The 20660-nt window shown below is 35.6% G+C and overlaps 1 protein-coding gene across 2 annotated transcripts in view; it reads left to right on the top strand.

The window, feature by feature from the left end:
• The window catches only part of AEBP2 (AE binding protein 2), a 58652-nt gene extending 39843 nt beyond the window's left edge, over positions 1–18809 (top strand). Inside the window, exons 4-7 of one of the 2 annotated variants that reach the window (XM_014937505.1) lie at positions 5767–5891; positions 11224–11291; positions 14960–15073; positions 16701–18809. In XM_014937505.1, the coding sequence (XP_014792991.1) occupies positions 5767–5891; positions 11224–11291; positions 14960–15073; positions 16701–16731 (338 nt within the window). In that variant the 3' untranslated portion in view covers positions 16732–18809. Of the gene's footprint in view, positions 1–5766; positions 5892–11223; positions 11292–14959; positions 15074–15335; positions 15403–16700 lie in introns of both variants that reach the window. The other variant, XM_014937506.1, reaches the window with a different exon arrangement.
• Positions 18810–20660: the final 1851 nt, after the last annotated feature.

The following is a 20660-nucleotide window of genomic DNA, read 5'->3' as shown; positions in this document are numbered from 1 at the left end:
GCAGAATGGGTACAAACAAAGGAAAAAAAGACAGGAAAACACAGCTTCAGCTGTTTTTCTGGGCTTCTCATGCCATGTTACCTGCACACTAGACATCGAGAAATTATAGACGTGATACTTTCTCTTGGGTATTTTGGCTCCATGGGTTTTTTTTTTCTTTTTCTGTTTTTTTCTTCCTGGCATGTAGCTGTGAAAGCCAAACCACGACCCAGCCAGCAGCTTGTGCGAGGGCTGCCAGCTTGAGCTGCTGCATGCAGATGAACGTTTGGCCTTCAGAAGATGTGCTGTGCTTTGTTATTTGTCCATGCTCCCTTTGGGATGGGGAGGATTTGTTCTTGCTCTTGGTCTCAGGCTGGGGGGATCTCGAGCAGGGGTTCCCAGCGACCACTCCAGCATCACCGCTGCCCTTCACCACCACCTCCCCCTCCATTGCTCGAGGGGCAAAAAAACTACAAGGACTAGAAAAATCAAATAGATACATCCTCAAATTAGTTATTTCACCCCGTTATCTTCTAACATAAAGGGAGATAAAATAACTGTAGTGTGGAAAGGCATCAGGGTCCTTGGTGCTGGAGTCACCTCTTTTTCTTGCTCCGTCCCCGCTGAGGTCTCGGGGTGGGATTCCCCCGTGCGCACACAGAGGCGTTTGTCATCCCATGTATTGTTCATCAATATGGAAATGAGATTATCCCTGACATTTGGTGCCTGCCAGGGTCGGGGCAGTGCCTGGCTCTTGGCTTCTTAAGCAGAAAGGTTGGAGCTGATCTCCTGCCGGCCGGGAGGAGCCGGGTTTTGTGCGGGGACTGGGAGCAGATTTTGATTTATTTTCTGTCCTGCTTGCGTGTTATATATTTGAACGAGCACGAAGCAAATGCTTTTCATTCTCATGTTCAAAAGAGTGATCCAGGCAGCTGTTTGTAGGGCAGCGTGGGGTTTTATTGGGCTGTTCAGGGTGAATTTTCTTGATTATGTCACAATGCCAAAAGCGAGGGGAAGGATGCGCCTAAAGATATTGAACAATGAGACAGTATAAATATGAAATTCTGTAAGCAGTTTGCTTGCAGCTATTATATTAAAGCATTATAATGTGTCTGAGAGGAGTTTAGACTGGTGGTCAAGGCTGGATAAAGCATTTGTGATAGGATTTGATGGAAAGATTTATTTTCAAGGTTGTCTTTTTTTTTTTTTTTTTTTTTTTAATGAATCACTGGATCTGTTATATGTCATACTGTCCACAGGAATGGCTCTCTGTTCCTAAGCAGACAATTATTTCAGTTCTGTCTCCTGGCTGGCCACTAGGATTGTAATAGTGGTGTGCTGGAGAACCTGCATTACTTCACTGGGTCAGCAATTACAGTCTCACTTTTTTTCCAGAACTGTTCTGTGACAGAACACTTTGCTATATTGATCTTTCTGTCCTCAGGAAAAAATACAATTACTGATTTTTGAAATAGTACTGCAACAATGAATGCATGTGCTAGTGATCTTCGGTGATTACTCTATATCACATGATTGTGATTATTCTTATCTTAATAACTCAGCTGTGTTTTAAGCAGCTGAAATTTATGAAGGAGTGGTCACGTTTCTGCCATGAATGCAGAGAAGCCTTGTTCTGGAAAGTTAGAGTTTTGCCTACAATTCTGAAAAGTTTATTTCCTGTGTCTGTCTCCTACACTGTGTGACGACTGTGCAGTTCAGTGCTAGAAGAGCCACTGTTGACTTTAGTTATGGTGATTATTTTTTTTCTTTCACCTCTTTTATCTTGCTGGAAATACCTGGGTATTCTTAAAATATGTGTTTAATAGTGTAAGTTGCTCACATACCTTAAAAGTGTGAACTTCAAGAGATCCTCTTGATACTGATTTAACATTCAAAGAAGGTAGAAAGCTATTTGTTCTATTCAGAATTTGACTTTCAAAGAGTCTTCTCTTTCACTCTAGCAATCTATGAAGACTGATGAATGAAGGGTTATGTGATCACTTTGCAGCATATTTTTAGTTCCTCTTAAATGTAATGAAATAAGAGAGAGTTACTTAAAATAGTTACAGATTCCTAAAGGATCATTGTGATTTGGTGGCTGCATTACTCAAAATATAGATGTCTAAGACTGGTCACATCAAAATTCTCACTTTCAGAGGTTCCTGAGTTGCATCTTAGCTTGCTTTTCCATACTGATTTTGTTAGGTGGCTGATTTAATACATCTTAATTCAATGTCACTCCCCAAGTATATGTAGAAATAGTTTTTCAGGTTGGCATTTTATTTGTAATTGATGAACATTATTGACTGACACGTTTCAAATCAGGAGTTCGTACTTAAAACTTCAAATTTTCTGCTAAGGTGTTCTAGTTGTAATAAGAATTTACTGGTGAATTCTTGAATGAATCTGTGGCAAAAAAAATGTAAGTAGTGAATATTATGGGAATGTTAAAGACCAGACTGTAGTACTTGAATGGCCTGCTGTCTTGATCAAGTGCTGTGCGGGAAGAAAAATGACAGCTGCTTGAAAAATTTTTTATCTTCTTACCTCTTGAGACAAATGCAATGCTGGCTGTAGAGTTTTGCCTTAAGGCAAAAATCATCTCTGAGTTGGGAACTGACTACTGGAATGTATTTCTCCAGAGGGTATGTGACCCAGAAATGTATCCAAAGTTGATGGCATTTTCTGAAAATGCTAAGAAGCTTTTTTTTGTAAAACTTTGTGCGAATTATTGTTGATTAGGTGAACTTGACAAAGGGCTGATACAATTTCACTTGTCTTTCTGTTTCTTAGCTTAGTTTTAGTTAAAGAATGAAGTGTGCAAGTTTGTATGTCTTGTCCTTACAAGAAGAATGGGGGAGGGCAAGGACCCTCATCTAAGAAGCTAAAGTAACGAAACAATAGTATTAAGTATTTTCAGTCTAAAGTATATAAATCTAGGAACATAGATTTATATTTAGATATTTTACAAGTGTCCAAAAGGAGGGCTGTTGAATGTATGTACCAGGATCTCTGCAGGCTGGGTTACAAGAAGTTATGATGTGTGTGTAGAGCAAGATGCTATTTGATAGTGTACAGTCTGTTTAAATCACAAATAACTGTTTGACAAAAAGATTAGACTTTTTCATCGCAAAACAATTTTTCTCCTGAAAAAAACCTCATGTTCTTCCTATCTCCTCATGGTTTGATCAGACCCTGGCTTTTTTTGCAAGGTGTGAGTGGCTTACTAAATATTTATTGGCAATTCCTTGCTAATTCATGCTACTGTTGAAGCATCCTCGTGTATAAATTCTTAATACTTTAAATACAGCAAATCAATAAATTTGCTTCCTCTGTGTTTTACATCTGAAGCTAAACACCCTTCTGAGATACATTAATGCATAAATGAAAAAAGAGACTTTACTGTGGCTTTATATGTGACAAGAATATGATCTTCTAACTTAGATTATAAAGAGAATTCCTACTGTTACTTTTTTTTTTTCTTTCATAACACCTTGCCATTCTTAAACTGTTTTGCATTTCTTTTTTCACGTCTATAAACAGTATGTGTTCTTTTAAGTTTGGAAATCATTTCTTTCATGATGAAAGTATGTTTTACTATAGACACCGTTATAGCTGGTTATGTTGGTGCTATAGAGACCATCTGATGTAAGTTTTGATGTTGCAGAATAATTCAGAATTACTGTCAGTAGCTTTTTTTCTGGATAGCCTTATGCACATTGACTGCTCCGTGTAGTCTGTCATTTAGTGCAATCTCATTTAGTAGGCTACTGGTATGAAGATTTTAATTCATACCAGTTCATTCTGCACTTGGAAGCTGTATTAAGCAGGGAGGGAGATACTGTATGCTGAAAATAATTTTGAGGGAATAGATTTAAGGTAGAGCATTAACATTCAATAAGGAACAAATAAAACTATCCGTATGCCTTTGACAAATTGTGCCCATTCTTCTGCGTCAGTTGACTATTATCCAGTGGTAAATCCTGAAGAAATATGCTGTATGAAACCAAAAGCAAAAATTTGGGGTTGTCTTTTCCTTTCCACCCTCCCTTCCTTCCTCCCTCCCTCATATTTATTTATAAAATATTTATGTGCTTGCATCACTGACCACCTGCAGCATGAGCTGCCGTTCTACGTTGCCACTTAGAGCGAGAAAACATTTCATTGTGATGATTGCCTAATTGGCAGTATCCAACTGAGAGAGTAAGGACAGTACATAATGTACAGATGAATGCTTAACAGCAAGTAGTCCCAGGAGTGTAGCAAATACTAGCTTTAAGTGGAATTTGTAGTTTGTTTTGAAATAATGGATAGATAGTCTTGGTGAAAAGCCATATAGAAGTTGTTTTAAATGAAGACAATAGAACTTCAGTGGTTTTGCAGATTACAGGATAGTATATAGTTGATAACATCAACTATTCTTAGTTTTAATTTCTGTGTTACGTAGAGAATTACTGGTTTCAAATAAGGCTCAAAAAAGTCCAAGTACTTTCATTCATACTTTATTGGTCATGTAATTTTACTACTGTATTATACGCTATATTTTAAAAATTTGTGTGAAGTATTTCTAACAGTATGCAAATATGTAGCAGTTATTTTTTAGTTAAAATACTTTTTGTGTAGATAGGCCTTGTGTTGATAGACCTTCTTTATACTCCAAACCAGAATTCAGTAATTTTTTACTGTTCAAGAAACACTTTAAAAAGTCCTTTTCTAAAAGGAAAAGGGCTTTTTTAGTGCCTGCTAGTTTTAGACTACTTGTAATATATCAGATGGATGTTAATTGCACTTTGCTCATAAATTGAGGTGTAATAGGTGATGCAGTTGGTGATTCTTTGCTAGAAAATAATCTGTTTAAATAATAATCAAAGAACATGGAATGACAACTTGTACATGGAAAGAAACATGTCTAGCGGTTTGGAGTTTTTCACCTGACTGTTCAGCATTATTGCTTCTTGGAGATCACAAATTTTGTGACAAGCTAGTATTTTCTGTATGGTCACAATAATTTCTTCTTAATCCTTTGCTTTGTGTTCCACTGCGGTAACAAGCAATTCTGTTTTCAGTGGCATTGCTGATCTCTTAGCAGCATCCCAGTATTCATTGGAAATGTCTGGGGTTTTTACTGATTATAAATTTGAACTAAGCAGATTGTTTTTAATCAAGTTAAGAAGTACAGTATAGGTGTAATTCTGCTTTTAAGGTGTTGATTGTATGTATGTTTTAAAGTACGTTAATACTATTTTCTAAAAAGTCACAGCAGTAATATTGGAATTATTGACTGTGCTGTGAAGGTGGCTTGGCCATTTAGGTTCCCATAAACATCACAACTGCCCCTAACTGGGCTGTTTTTGCATTAAATTAGAACTCACATTTATTAATGAGCTCTGGGTTTGGTTTCTTTGTACTGGGACTTTTTTTTTTAAAAAGATGATAGCAATGGATGATCCCAGAGGTACTCTGCAAAATTAATGAATTCTTAATTTTGAAGAGTAGAATTTAGTTGAAACATTAAAAAAAAAACCGAGTGTGTGTAATTCAGTTTGTCAAAATAGCTGTATTATCTACAAGGTGTATATGTTTTGACCAAATTTAAATGAATTGTGCCCCTCTTGGAGTCACTACTTCTCAGTTTAAAGAGCTGTAAATGTTAATTTACAAGGTAGCACTGCTGCCATAACAATAAATGATTTACTAATGACACTTCAGATTTACTTACATGCTTGAATGTGTTTGAATGTGTTCAATGTATTGGACACTAAGGATCTCTCTTCATTTTTTTTCTAGCAAGACCTCATGACTTCTTTGATGCGCAAACACTGGATGCTATAAGACATCGAGCCATCTGCTTTAACCTCTCAGCACATATAGAAAGTTTAGGAAAAGGCCACAGTGTTGTGTTTCATAGTACTGTAAGTATATACGTTTTGCATTCCGTTTGTTTATGTGTCTGAAAAATCTAATGCTTCATAAAGATTTCTGTGTTCCTTTTACTGCTTTAGGCATTTAATCAGAAATAAGTAGTAGCAGGTATTTTACATTGTTGATCTGTCTATTTCTGTCCATTGATTTGTCTATTAGTAAATTAACTTTTTTAAAGTGGCATTAGTAGTTGTTCTAGCTCACAAACTGAATATCTTGCAACATTTCCTGTCTGATACACTTGGGGAAATATCTAACAGCAAGTATGTGTTGCAGAAAATTTGGGTATATCTTCTAAATAAGAATCCAAATCAGACACCATTTCCATAGTTGTGAGTGACAGTGCTAATTTAGCACAAGGAATTTTGAGGGTACTTTTATAATTAAATAATCAGAGATGCTGATCTGAAATTTGTGTTTATCCTTTTTTTTTTTCCAGTTTAAAAGAGATAATCCTGAATAAATGTATCCCTTTTTTTCTTTATTTTTTTCATAAACTTACCACCACGATGTCAGTGAAATGCTAGGAGGAGGAAAGTACCAGGGGGGAAACTGGTCTTTAGTCCTGTTTCCAGATGCTGTTTTCTTAATTTCAATTTTGTTTGGATAGGATAAAAATCAGTATTAATTAAGAAACTGTCAAAAGCGGGGGAAAACAAGTACTGAATTGGACTATAGGGATCAAAAGTTCAAAAAGCTATATATAACCTCAGGTTTTCTTTACCAAATTGTGGGATACGGGCACATAAAAGGTAGAGACTCGGGTGAAGAAAAGAATGAGGAGATGGGACAAAATGAGGGAGGGGGTGCTTTATAAATTGGCAGACTGGTGCAAGATGAACTGCAGTCCAAGGAAGGAATGCTGACTGCTGTGTCTTCAGCTATGAATTAACCTGAAACATGATTCAAAACTATTAAACTGTCAGTCTCTTTACATAAATAAAAGATGATTTTATAGACATGAAGCTTACTTCATCCTGTTCTACAAGACTAATGCTTGTTATAAATATCTGTGACCTGTATTAGAAATTTTTCCTCAATCATTATTCCTGGACTTTATGTGTCTTGAATACCAGCTGGAAGTGGAGATTTGCAGGTGGTTTAGCTGTTACTGTATTTAAATATCACTCTAGTTTTCCTGGCCAACATGGATTTTTACAATGCTGTGAGAAAAGCAGATTCTCTTCCAATTCACAGCTTGCTTTAATCTGAAAGGTTATCTAGACAGACTGCTCAGTTGTGGAGGCTCACCTCTGGCTATTGGAATAATTCATAAGGATACGGTATTAGAGGGAGGAATGTGCTGTAAAACGGCTTCGAATTAACCTGGAGGAGGTGGTGAAAATCCTTTTAGCTTATCTGTGCCTGCGTCACTCCATGGCAGGGGGTTGATTAGATCTCAAATTGCTTAGATCTCTGTTGGGGGAGAGATGGTACCAGTGGGAGAACTGCTCTAAGATTCCAGCCCTACACTGCATTTTGCTGTGCTCTTGTAGTGTGCTGCTACAGTTGTGGGGGCTTGTGCTGAACATCAGCTGTATTACAGAATCACAGAATCTTCTAGGTTGGAAGGGACCTTAAAGATCATCTTGTCCAACCGTCAACCTAACTGACAAAAATAGACACCCGCACAACAAACAAGGAGCATCATCACTAAACCAGACCTCCCAGCACTACATCAACCCGTCTTTTGAACACCTCCAGGGATGGGGCCTCAACCACCTCCCTGGGCAGCCCATTCCAATGCCTGAGAACCCTTTCAGTGAAAAAATTTTTCCTAATATCCAGCCTGAACCTCCCCTGGTGTAACTTGAGGCCATTTCCTCTCGTCCTGTCGCCTGTGACTTGAGAGAAGAGACCGACCCCCACCTCTCTACACCCTCCTTTCAGGGAGTTGTAGAGAGCAATAAGGGCTCCCCTCAGCCTCCTCTTCTCCAGGCTGAATAACCCCAGCTCCCTCAGCCTCTCCTCATAAGACTTATTCTCCAGACCCCTCACCATCTTTGTTGCCCTTCTCTGGACCCGCTCCAGCACCTCGATGTCTTTTTTATGGTAGGGGGCCCAAAACTGGACACAGTACTCAAGGTGAGGCCTAAAACCTGCTTTTTTTAAAAACTGGACAAAGTACTCAAGGTGAGGCCTAAAATCTGCTTTTTTTTAAAAAAGAAAAAGTAGAATAGAAACGTTCTTGTGGATGTATACGCTTACACTGAGCTAACAGTCACCTCAGATGCAAACACATTTTGCATAACTTAACAGCATTAGGACATTGATTTTGAATGGTTACTGGCTAAATAGCATAATGTGATTTGTGTGGTCCACCTTGAGATGAAGCAAAAAATGTGTTATTATCAAGGGCGTTAATTTGAAAGGTGAAAAATACAAAGATAAAATTGTCTTGTTGTGTGACAGAGTTTGATGTAGGTTTATTTTTTTCATGCAGCATAAGAATAATAACAGCACAATGCAGTATTTTACAGGATGGATATCCTACTGAAAAATTATGAATGTGAAGAATTTCTCAAAAGTCACTGTAGATACCTTTCATCTCCCATGAGAAAGCACTTCTTTTATTTTTCTTTTTTTTTTCTTTAAACCCATCCTTTATATATATGGAAAGCTGTAGAATCAATGAGACATTTTTTTTTTTTTTTTTTTTTTGTTTAAACCCATCCTTTATATATATATGGAAAGCTGTAGGATCAATGAGACGTTTTTGAAGAAATGCTTTTACCATCCAGAATTCAGCATTCACTTCATTATGATTTTTTTCTGCCTAGTTTTTTTTAATTGGAGTGAAAAAATCAAGCATTTGCATTTAATGCAAAGGGGGGATGTTACCCTCTCCTGTGTCCCCCACCCAGCTTTTTGAAATGGCCAGAATTAATTCTTTAAAATATTTGAATACTTAGCTGTTCTTCTCTGGTTTTAGTTTTTTTTAGATATTTCAGTTCATTGGTCACATGCATTGATACTGGTTACATGTGTTTTGAAGTCTTAAAACTTTGAAACACAGTAAGTAAATAAAGTAAGATGCATACCAATTTATAGGGTGAAATTTTTTTCTTTTTCCAGAAGAGGTCAGCAGTACTCCATTTCTGATTTGAGACAACTTTCACGTTTCAAATTAATTTTCCTTTCTGTGACAGTGCATGAAATTCAGAGAATATAGTAAGAGTTTTTTCAAGTAAAGCTGTATTGGGCATACGTCTACTGGCTGAATTATATTTTTAAATCAAAAACGTAAATGGACTTAAGTTCTTTATAAAGCAATTTTAAATCTTCAGAGCATCTTTATTGCAGACGTGCTAGATTTCTTCCATTTTACTTGTAACTTTTGCAGAGTTGACCCTAAAGCTCTGATTGCCAGTGTTAAAATAGCAAGTATTTTTTTTAATTGCTCTTCTGCAATTTTGCATGTCTGCTCATAGCTATATTTCTGACTCTAGCCTGCCTAGAATGTGGTGAAATTTTCATTGCACTAACTGTGATAAAAGTGGGTATCTTTTGTAAAAACTGCTTTAAACTTGACAAATTCAGAATATACGTAGGGAAAAAGCAATGGCAAGTACAGATGCCAGATTTCTGCTGTCTCCTAACAGAAAGCTAGCATAATACTTTCCTATTAAAAAAAACCCCAAACTTCGATTGCTTTCATGTATTAGATATGATTAACTCTTTTGTTTTGAAAAATTACTCCGTTTTCTACTGCTGAAAGTTACTTTCTCCTCCTATTAAACTTCTCTGGGTGTGTGAAAGCTGGTTCAAGCCCTTAGTTAAGCACTGGTTGTTTGAAGATATTACTAGGGCTCTAGAATAAGAGAATGGTACTTGCATTGTATCATTCAGGTAGTACTTGAATTGCCCTAAATGTTGTACCCTGAATTTTTTACACATCAGTGTTTCATTTTTTGCGTTTGTAAAAAAACGTGTCTTTTTTCAGTGTGCTGATGGCAATACATCAGAGTCCTATATTTTGTACTGCATATTCATGAAAATGAAAAATTCTTACTGTTAAGAATTTGTCTGTACTTTTTTTTTTTCTATTGGAGAATGGAGGTGATGGTATTGTGGGGTTCTCTCTAGATCTGTGAGGTTCTGGAATTGCCATGTGTTTATTATAGTGTAAATTCCCAAAGAAACAGTGCTGTTGATCGTGTGAGAGGGACAGAAACCCCGTGTTGCAAAAGAAGCAGATGGGTTCTGGGCAAAGGCTAAAACTTAAAATTGGAAGGGATTGGAGGAATGCTTTCACAGAATCACAGAATCCTCTAGGTTGGAAGATCATCTTGTCCAACCATCAACCTGACTGACAAAAATAGACACCCACACAACAAGCAAGAAGCATCATCACTAAACCATACCTCCCAGCACCACATCAACCCGTCTTTTGAACACCTCCAGGGATGGGGCCTCAACCACCTCCCTGGGCAGCCCATTCCAATGGCTGAGAACCCTTTCAGTGAAAAATTTTTTCCTAATATCCAGCCTGAACCTCCCCTGGCGTAACTTGAGGCCATTTCCTCTTGTCCTGTCGCCTGTGACTTGAGAAAAGAGACCGACCCCCACCTCTCTACACCCTCCTTTCAGGGAGTTGTAGAGAGCAATAAGGTCTCCCCTCAGCCTCCTCTTCTCCAGGCTGAACAACCCCAGCTCCCTCAGCCTCTCCTCATAAGACTTATTCTCCAGACCCCTCACCATCTTTGTCGCCCTTCTCTGGACCCGCTCCAGCAAAATCTTTCAAAATCTTTATTTAAAAAGTCAGGATTTTTATTCATCTCTACTCCAAATTTAGCAATAGGATGTATCCTGTTGTTTCTTATGCGCAAATTAAAGAACCCTATAGTATTATTCTTTGATACAAGAGTCAAAGTGGAGTGCATATGTTCTGTTTAAACTCTATCAATTGTCGACAGGTCTTCGACACATCATTTGATCTGTCATTCATATAACAACAGCAGCAAGTGTACTCTCTAGAGTCTTAAGTGTTCCCTTTATGTCTGCATTAAACAACCTCTGTAAGCCTGTGCCTTCTTCCAAGTAGCATTTCCTATTCCTGCATCCAGTGTTTGGTTTAGGTATTGAAAAGGAATGAGTAGAAGTTCCCTAGGATGCTCTACATACGGTGTGTCCAGATCTCAAAGCATGGCTTGAGCAACGATAGGTACATCAACCTATAGATAGAATTAATGCACCTTTCAAAGAGTAAAACAGTTTGCCTTTTATGAATGTCAAGTTGAACATGAAAAACAACAGGTTTTGAACAAAAAAAAAAGCTCCTGCAGTTCTGGTTTTAATTATGATTTATGTAATTATTATCAGGTAATAGCTAAAAGAAAAGAAGATTCTGGAAAAATAAAACTCTTGCTTCATTGGACACCGGAGGACATGTGAGTATATTGCTAGTGATATGATACAGGATTTAAATGGGGAAGGATTTACAGTGGGGTAAATAAACTGTCACTAAAATGCATTATGCCTTTGAATATTTAAATTAAAATTAATGCTTTTTAAAAAGCAATTTAGCAATTTACTTTCAAAAAGTAATTTAGAAGTTTAAAAAAGTAATAAGTGATGCTTTAATTGATTTTTTTTTTTTTTTTTTTCCCTTGAGCTTTCAAGTCTTTAGACTCTGATACCAGTTCAAGTAAATCTGAAGCTGTGATTTTGATGGGTTTTGTCACTATGGGTATTAATAGCAAGGTCCTCTAATTATTGAATAGGGAGTTCAGGTTGGTTTTGCCAGCCATATACATAAGGAAGTTTGTCACTGAGACAGCTTTGTGTTACCCACTGATTCATCATGATCCTAAAATACTTTTAGGTACTGAAAATGTACAATCATCATTGTAACAGTAGAACTACAAGCATCGTTGCCTACATGCCACAATTTTAACAATATAATGACCACAGTTGGCCCTTTAAGGTGTCCATCTCGTATTGCTGCTTCTTTGGATAGTCCCACCAAAGCTTGGAGTACTCTTCTAGCATGTTTAACTGGGTTGTTTTTTTTTTTTCTATTGGTTTTTCAAAGTTCTGCCTTGTTCTAAATGAGTAGCCTTGTGTGTAATGCAGGAAGAGGTACTGTGCCCTTGGGTAGGCTTGGGACATATGAAATAGTAAATGTACTTTAGAAGTAATTTACTGCTTTGAAATAGCTGAGATCTCATATTTTTCTTCTGGCCCAGAAAAGAATTTATATGTAAATATTTTGATCTTAATTACATGGAAAAGTAGAATAAATGTTTGGTTTCTGCTATGCTGTAGGAGAGCAGTAGGCAGTGTAGTTTTAGGAGAGGCAGTAGCTGTATACTCCATGTTTCCACAAGCTTTAAGGTGAGTAACTACTTTTCCTTTTAAAGGTAAGAATAATTATAATGGAATTTATTTCTTGGATCCATACTCCTGCATATCGATTCCTGGATCCATAGTCCTGCATACAGATGAAGTTACTGGGACATTTAGTTCACACTAAGATGAATAGTTCCATAATTAGGTAGGTCAGGCAAGTTTAGAGGCTCTTTCTTAAAAGGAACTTCAGTTTTACTGGGAAGATATATCTAAATTGGTAAAATTCATTAGGTAGGGTTACATAAGTTTCTGATGAAATAGTCATGGTTCACGCAATTAACTTCTAGAACAAGGAGATCTTTTAGATTTAGTGCTGCTTTTAAGTGATGGAGTGTGATGGTGATGCAAAGACTTAACATAACAGAAATTCAACTTTGGTGAATTAAATTATTCAGTTTTGTAGTGTCCCAAATTAGTCATGTGCCGTAGCATGAACTTGGCAGTGTGATTCTTTTGTAACTTCTATTTGCAGAGGACTGGGGTTGCTGATAAGTTATCTGCAAACAGCAGTGTTTGCATTTTATTGCAATTTTAAAGTGTTAGTAGCTTTTGCTGCTCATTGCAGCAATTATAGGCTGCAAGTTTCAATTCAGCTTGGGAGAGAATAACTAAAATACTATAGAGAAAAGTGTAGGTTTTTTGCTAAAAATATATATGCAGGTAAATCTAATACCAGAATCTGTGCATTAGAGAAGACAAGTTATTCAGTAGTGTCAAGACATCCCTGATAGAATGTAGATTTGATTGGTCAGGTCAAAGAAATAGTTGTGTTTTATGTTTGGTATTTCTCGCGTCTTGGTTGGCTTAGGTAGAGTGTATATTTCCTGCACTTAATTGATATATTTTTGAATTATTGAGTATTCAGTATATTCAGTTTAATCTTGATTATTATAGTTAAGAACACCAAATGCAAGGTGTCACGGCTCATGTCATCCATCTGTCTTACACAGTGAACATACACTTTGAAAAGTTGTTGGCAGTCATGAGGATTGTTTTCCGTTGTGCTGAGCTGTTAGCAGCCTTTCAGATGGAGCTAGTAATAATGATTTAACTTTCTCTACTCTGAGTCATCTTGAGAAACTGTTAAACTGCTCTAGGTTATCTGTTCATTAAGTATTTTTTCAGGAAAAGTAAGTACTAGTCTTTAGCCCGCTTCCTATGCAAGAGGAAAATAACTTTCAAATCTTTTTTTTTAGAGCAGGAATTTATTCTATGTGCCAGTACTACTTAGCTTACTGAGTTCCTGTCTTTATCTATATTTCAAATAGTCTTTGTATGTGAAAAGTTTTCATATTTGCTGTTTGTATTGTTTTGCATCTTCAGCATATAGCTTCTATTAAAAATGCCTTATGAATGTTGCTTGTCAAAAAAATAATTTTGGCTTTACTTACCAAAAAAAAAAGCCTTATGAAGTTTTTTCACCTTTTATGATCCACATTAAAACTTTAGTAGATAAATGGATTGCCTCATGGGTGGCTGACCCTCCCCACCCCTTTTTTAATTTCTTTTTTTATTCTACCTGCATCTGAAAATTATCACTGGAGAAATTCTTTTTTCCTGCTGGCACAGAATTTCTCTGTTTCATTTCATTTTTTGGATGGCTTACCCAAAAGATTTGAGTTACAGCTAACTTTTCTAGCTGAAAAATAGCAATTCAGTTTAATAATTTGTAGAAGTCTAAAATTGTGTATCGCTTTAGTCAGAGAAAGAACTATTTAAATAGTCTAAAACGCTGAGTTTCTCAATTTGAAGCTTGTTTTAAAATGTTTAGAATTCTTAATTACAAACTTTTGGCAGGAGGCAGGGAAGTGGGTTTTCAGTAGGACATGGATGGCCCCTGCAAGCCCAGCACCTCTCGTACCAATGTGTTACCTGAAACCCTCAGCAGGGCCTTAAAAACCCAATGTGCTTTCAGTAAAAGAAGCAATAATGCAATAAGCCACTCTGGAGTAGGCATGTTTGCTTTTGAAGAATTAAAATACAAAACGTAGATCAATTGCATATGTTATCTCAGCCCCCCTTCCCCATGTTTTATGGCAAGTGGCAGTGAAGCAACAATTCCTTTTAATCTGTAAAGACCGAGTTTTCTTCCATCTCACAATGACAACTGTTACACAGCCAAAATATTGTGGTGATTGCCTGGTTTTTCTCAGAAGATAATCAAACAATTAACTTCAGTGAAGTTGGAGCATTTTGACATTGAAAGCTTTGAACTTGGAGCAAGCAAATTAGTGTAACTCAAAGCTCAGTGCCTGCAGTATTTCTGGTCTTTACCTTTTTTGACAACATCAAAGAATTTTATGCCCAGTAAAATAAAGTCTTTTCAAAGATCTGGTTTGGGTTTTGTTTTTTGTTTTTTGTTTTTGTTTTTGTTTTTAAATTTTTTTTTCCTGCTACCCATTTTCACATTAAATTGTTAAAATGGAGAATGTAGTGCCCTTGTCATTGTATGTTTGGTTTAGTATTCTTCTGGAATAATCCAAATTCTGTTTAGTATCTTTTTCATATTGAGAACTTGAAAAACTTTGATGTATAATGTGTAAAGATTGGCTGTCTTTTCCTCACTCCAGTGAAGATTCTTTTTAACCAGTGAAATGTGAAGATTACTTAAAAAAAACTTCATATGTACTAGTTTACCGCATAATTTAATGGTAAGAAAAACGATTGATCTTTTTTGAATATTTTTATTTTATTTATTTATTCATAGTCTGCCTGATGTGTGGGTAAATGAAAGTGAGCGACATCAGTTAAAAACTAAAGTAGTTCATTTATCAAAACTACCAAAAGATACTGCCTTGCTTCTGGACCCAAACATATACAGGTAACATCCTAATTTTGAAACTTTCTTTACTTAAATATAGTCTTAAGCCTCACTTAACTTTTTGACGTTGGAAAATCGGGATTGCAAATGCATTATACACCACAGCAGGGAGCTTTGGTCCTGTCAGCGTCCAGGAGTTAAGTTCTGAGGTCTTAAGTTGTTTCAGAATTACTTAACTTCTTGAACTGAACTCTAGTTACTGAGAAACGGGGAATGTGTGTATTTACCAAGTGTATTTTACTTTTTTGTGCTTGGTGTACAGAAATTCTAGTAAAGGAGGTACATACAGTGGAATCCTGAAAGATCACTTCTGTTAAGATCACATACTGGTTTGTATACCAATTTTTTTAAAGTCCAAATTTATCTTTACATATTTTATATTCAACTGTAATACATGCAGTATTACCTTGAAATCTGTACTTGTATACAAGTACTGTTATTTTTTAATACAAGATTCTATAGAGGGGGACAGAAGGGGACAGTACGTGTTACTTGTCTTTAAACTGCATTCATATTTGTGTTTTTAGGATTTCAGATTGGCTTCTAATCCATCTCGTTTCTAATTTCCTGATTTTTTTCCCCCCTCTCTTTATTAGTGTGTTCACATAATTGTTCGTACCCACAGTTCTCTGTGTGTACAGTTTTTAAAGGTAATCTGAAATGCTTAATTCACTCTTAAGCTTTTGAATGTCCAAAGACACATATTTATGGGCTTAAATTAAAAATTCATGAAAATGGGTCAAAAAAGAAAGCTTTTTCTACCATAACAGAAGTTCAGTGTTCCTATGTTTCTTCCTTAACATCCAGTGACCTGTCCTTTATATAAAGGAGTAACTAGAACACTAATCTGAGGTCTTGATAAGTGATAAGCCTTTCAGTTCACCTTTAATATTCAGTGTATTTCACTAATCAAATTAATGAATACTTGGTTTGCAATATGAAAATAAATCATCACACTATATCTGCTATCTTTGGTAAATGTAAATTTAAAATACTTACTATAGTGTATGAATTACTGATGTTAACAGTAAATCATAAAAATGTTATGAGGAAATCAGATTGTGCGTTTTTAAAACTGCTTAACACAGTGACTGTTTTATAAGCTAATTTAGGTGTTAATAATATTTTGTATTGATTACCTTTGCAGAACTTGAGAGATTAGTTTGATTTGAAAAGGAAAAAAATAACCTTTTAAAATAAAAATGTAATGATCTTTGGGATTAGGTCCGTGGACAAAAATGAGCAACCCCTTCTGCCTCTCCCAACTAAAATTAAGGTCCCCTCACGTAACGTTGTGCTGGGTTTTTAGCAGTATAGAGGAGCTTATGATTAAAAAGAGCTGTGGGACCAACTGTGGGAGAGCAAAGAAATAAGGTTGAAAGACCAAAACATTGCAAGGGGAAAAATTGGTTGAGGGAATTCAGTGACAACTGTTAATGTCGTGCTAAAATGATGACTTCAGTAGAAAGTTTGAAATAATTATTTGGAGTGTACGCTAACGTGGGATCATCTAAAATGGTTTTCTGTTTTAATCAAATTGAGCGAAAGTCAAGATTTTATAGTATTCTCTGACTCAAATTTACATGTTGGGGTCTTTTATGTAAAACAGTACTGTCTTCTTTTACAGAACAATGCCCCAGAAGAGGTTGAAGAGGTAAAAACCAAGCAAGTGGGGACACCTGCAGTCTTAGTCACTGACAATGGATTTAGAAATAAAGTTGCACATTAGTCAAATCCCATCCTTTTTTTTTTTTTTTTTTTTCTTAGATAAATATTTATGCTTAGTGTAAACATTCTGTGAATGAAGTTGATGCTTCCGTGGAATATATTAATATATTACTGTATATCCACATTTTCATGGAATGGTACAGTGGGAGACTGAGCGAACACTCTTCTGGCAACTTAGTGGAACAACTGAAAGGCTTTGCATGCTTGCTTCTTTAAGCTGCTTTTTTCTTTAGTGAATACAGTAGTTTCTATTTGATGAAAAGAAAAAGTAACCATCACCATTTACTCACAACTCCCAGGAGAACTGTTAACGAGCTATTAGGCTTCTTGTCAATGTTAACTAAATATACCACACGCCAGACAATAAAACGGCTACCAAGGGATTATCCTCTTGCCCTTTGAGTATGGTGGATAGTAATCATTCGTCATTTGTAACCTCGTGTCCTTTTGCAGATCCCTAAACTATGTTGGATTATAATGTTTAAACAAATGTTGATGGAATGCTTGTCTTTTCCAATCAACTCTGAATACATATAGTACGGTTTCAAGATGTTAAGAGTGTTGCAGTATGTCTGACCCCCTTTTCAGGAGTAGTATAGTATGTTAATGAGATCTGCTTCTATGTGATCCGCATCGATGGACGGTTTTTGAAAAACCTCTACTTAAGCAGTTAGTGTTAGCGGTGTTTTATTTTTACTTTTTTTTGACCCTTTAGGATCCCCATTCACTTGTAAAGTATACTTTTTTTTTTATTTGGCCTAATGTTTTCTAGATGTAAAGAAAATGGTATTTTTAAAAAAAAAAATAATCTAGAAATTCAATCCTTTATGCACCAAAGTTGGCTTTGAAAAGGAAAGTAAAATCATTTTCTTGCTTAATAAGCAAGAAGCCATGGATTTTTGTAACTGACAAATAGAGATGTGTCTAACCTGTTAGTCTTTGTATGGAGACAAAAATGTTGCATATAGATAATAGGACATTGCTTGTAAATATTTCAGCAGATTTGTAATATATTTTTATATTATGAAATGTACTGTAGATGTTTTTCTAGAGGCATGAAAGTTAAAATGTATATATTACGGTAGAAATAATATTGAAGGATATTGTAATTCACTAGTGCTGCCAGAAGAATTGTTTAAAAAAAGCACCTTCCTTAACAATAAAAAAAAACCTTCTTTTACATACCTAAGGGACTATATACTACTGTTAATATCTGTTGTAAGAACAAAAATACATTGAACATCCTTCCCAGAAATCTTAGAGGGATGAATAGTACCCATAATTAATTCATGGCGCTCCTTTCTAATAGTGAACATGAAATTAGTTTTTTCCTTACTATTGGAAGGAACTAATATGTAAAATTTGTATGGATATATGCAGTCAAACTGCAGAGTTAGTCCTCCTTATTGGGGAGGAATTTACTACAGTGAAACTAATAACCAGCAGTTTTTACACTAAATTTTTATTAAATAGAATAAAACTTAAAGTAACCTTTTGGTTGCAGAAGCGAGCATATCCTAATATAATACAAATGCATTCTGCATTGGTACTGACACGAGAGTCTTGCTTAGCTCCAATGGGTTAAAAATTTTACTTATATACACAAAAGAAAAATCTTATCAAACAAAATGAAGTGCAGATTAAAAGCACCACTAATATAAGATGTTCTGGAATGGTTGTTTAATAAGGGTATTATTCATAAAATCTGTAGTGATGTGACTTTATTTTTGAAAAAAATGCAGTGTTTTGGGGTTTGTTTTTTTTTTTTTTTTTTTGCTTAAGCACTTCACCTACTGCTTTTTCTGTACCTATAAAGTAATCCGTAATCTTTGTTTCTTTTTTTTTTGGATTTGTTATAAAATTGCCAAATAGAAGTGTTTCAGATATAGTTTGTATTTGTATTTTTTTAATTTTATTGCTTCATGAGTTTCTTGTAAGTCATTTATAATTGACAGATGATTGTAGACCTTGCCTGAGTATTTTTTCTAATAAAACAAAGCAAACAAACTAATTAGCTTCAAAATTGTAACATTTCAATGAAGTTTTCAAAGAGAAATAGAAAAATGCCACGATCTCTTTATTTCCTCTGTAAGCAGTAGCACACATACCTTTAGGAAATGGGGAAGTCATGGATTCAAGTCATGTCTTACTCATACAGACTGTGATGTTCTTTTCTTGGGTTTGAGAAAAAGATAATCTAATGTTCTCATGGTACAGCTTCTGCCTTGGAAGGAGAAATCAGTTTAAATTCAAAACAATGAACAAATGGATATATTGGAATTAATTAAACTTGCCATAGTAGTAGTCAAAAGGTAAGCAGAGTTTTGGCTGGTTTTTACCTTGAAATTATCAAAGTGTGTTGCTAAAACTATGCTTGAAAGTTGTTTACGTTCTCCAAAATATGTAACTGCTCTGTGGTTTTTTATGTTTCAAGTGACAGTAGTGTCACATTGATCACTTTGTTCTGAAAAAATCTTGCTGCCCTTATTCTTGAAAAGTGTTAATGAAATAATTGCCCCCTCCCCTTTTGAGTAGTTCCATGTCCTTTCTTTTAAGATGTAACGTATAGAGGTTTCCCTTTGTCGTTCTCAAGAACATTCTTTTTAATAGTGTTTACAAATACCTACCCAAAATAAACACACTGCCTGGGAGGGAATGCATTCTTTGTAGAGAAATGTCACCAAGACAAACCTGTAGCTGGTTTGACACTTGGCTGCAGTCTGTTTGCAGGCTGCCTTAATGAGTAACTATATAAATACCCTAAATTTATACTTCTGTGATTAGAGATTCTGTATTAGCTTTAACACATTATAAAATTACTCATTTTACAGGTAAGGTTAAATCATGGGCAAGTACACTGGAGTGTGTATTCCATGAGAAGAGGCTGAGGGAGCTGGATGAGTTCAGCTGAAACATAAGTTTCTCTGATTTACTGTGATTTTTTTCAGATTTTTGGCTGAATTGCACAACATGCAGCACTATGTTTTTCTCGCCTTCTGTGTTTTATTAAGTAATAAGTAGTTTCCAATTTAAATTGCGTATTAAATCTGAACCAGCTTCATTTGGGAACATATAGATTGCTTATGTTTAAATCTGCGTTGTTTTTAATAATAGGAATTTAAGTGGTTGATTTCTGTTCCTTTCAGCTTTTCAGTGTAGCATGTGAATTGATTATCAGAGAAAATCAGTCGTATTTAATACTTCTGAAATTGATTTATCCTCACTTAATGCTTTCTTGCTGTGACACTTTAAACTTGCGTATGAATGTAACTATTTCTCTTGTCACATTAATGTTTGAAAAGTAAAACTTAAAAAAAACCAACCTCATTGGGAAAGCTGGCTTTTAAAAAAGCAGCTGAACCTATTGTTTCTTGTGGTCATTTTCTGTAAGTTATTCCGTGAATGGCTCCTATATGTACATGGCTCTGAAAGTAAAATAAACAGTTTGAGCCCTAAAACAAGATACTCTAAACAAAACATTCCAGCTGCTGAAGATGATCTTAACACCGTGTAGATTTTCATAGTCAAGTAAAGATGCCTTTACATCTCTTAGTTATCCTGGTGTTTACTTATTCCAAGCAAAGAATACTCTTTGTAAACTACATTGCACCAACTTTTTTAATAAAAATTTCTCGATTGCATATTTTGAGGGGGGAAAAAAGCCCCACCTGCACTCCTGTTTTCAGCAATACAATGGGGGAAAATATTTTAAGAATACCTGTCTGTTCATGCCTTTTCAATAAGGCCCCTTCTAAAATTCTATGTGCTTGCAATTATATAAACCAAATTGAGACTATGAAATTGAATGCTCATATTAATACAGCTGTAGTCGTGCGTATAATGAGAAGAATAGGTATAA

The sequence above is a fragment of the Calidris pugnax genome, unplaced genomic scaffold (genome assembly GCF_001431845.1).
Source record: "Calidris pugnax isolate Ruff unplaced genomic scaffold, ASM143184v1 scaffold1, whole genome shotgun sequence".
Classification (NCBI taxonomy): Eukaryota; Metazoa; Chordata; class Aves; order Charadriiformes; family Scolopacidae; genus Calidris; species Calidris pugnax.
The sequence above is the reverse complement of the archived record's forward strand: the minus strand, read 5'-3'. Positions and strand labels throughout refer to the sequence as shown.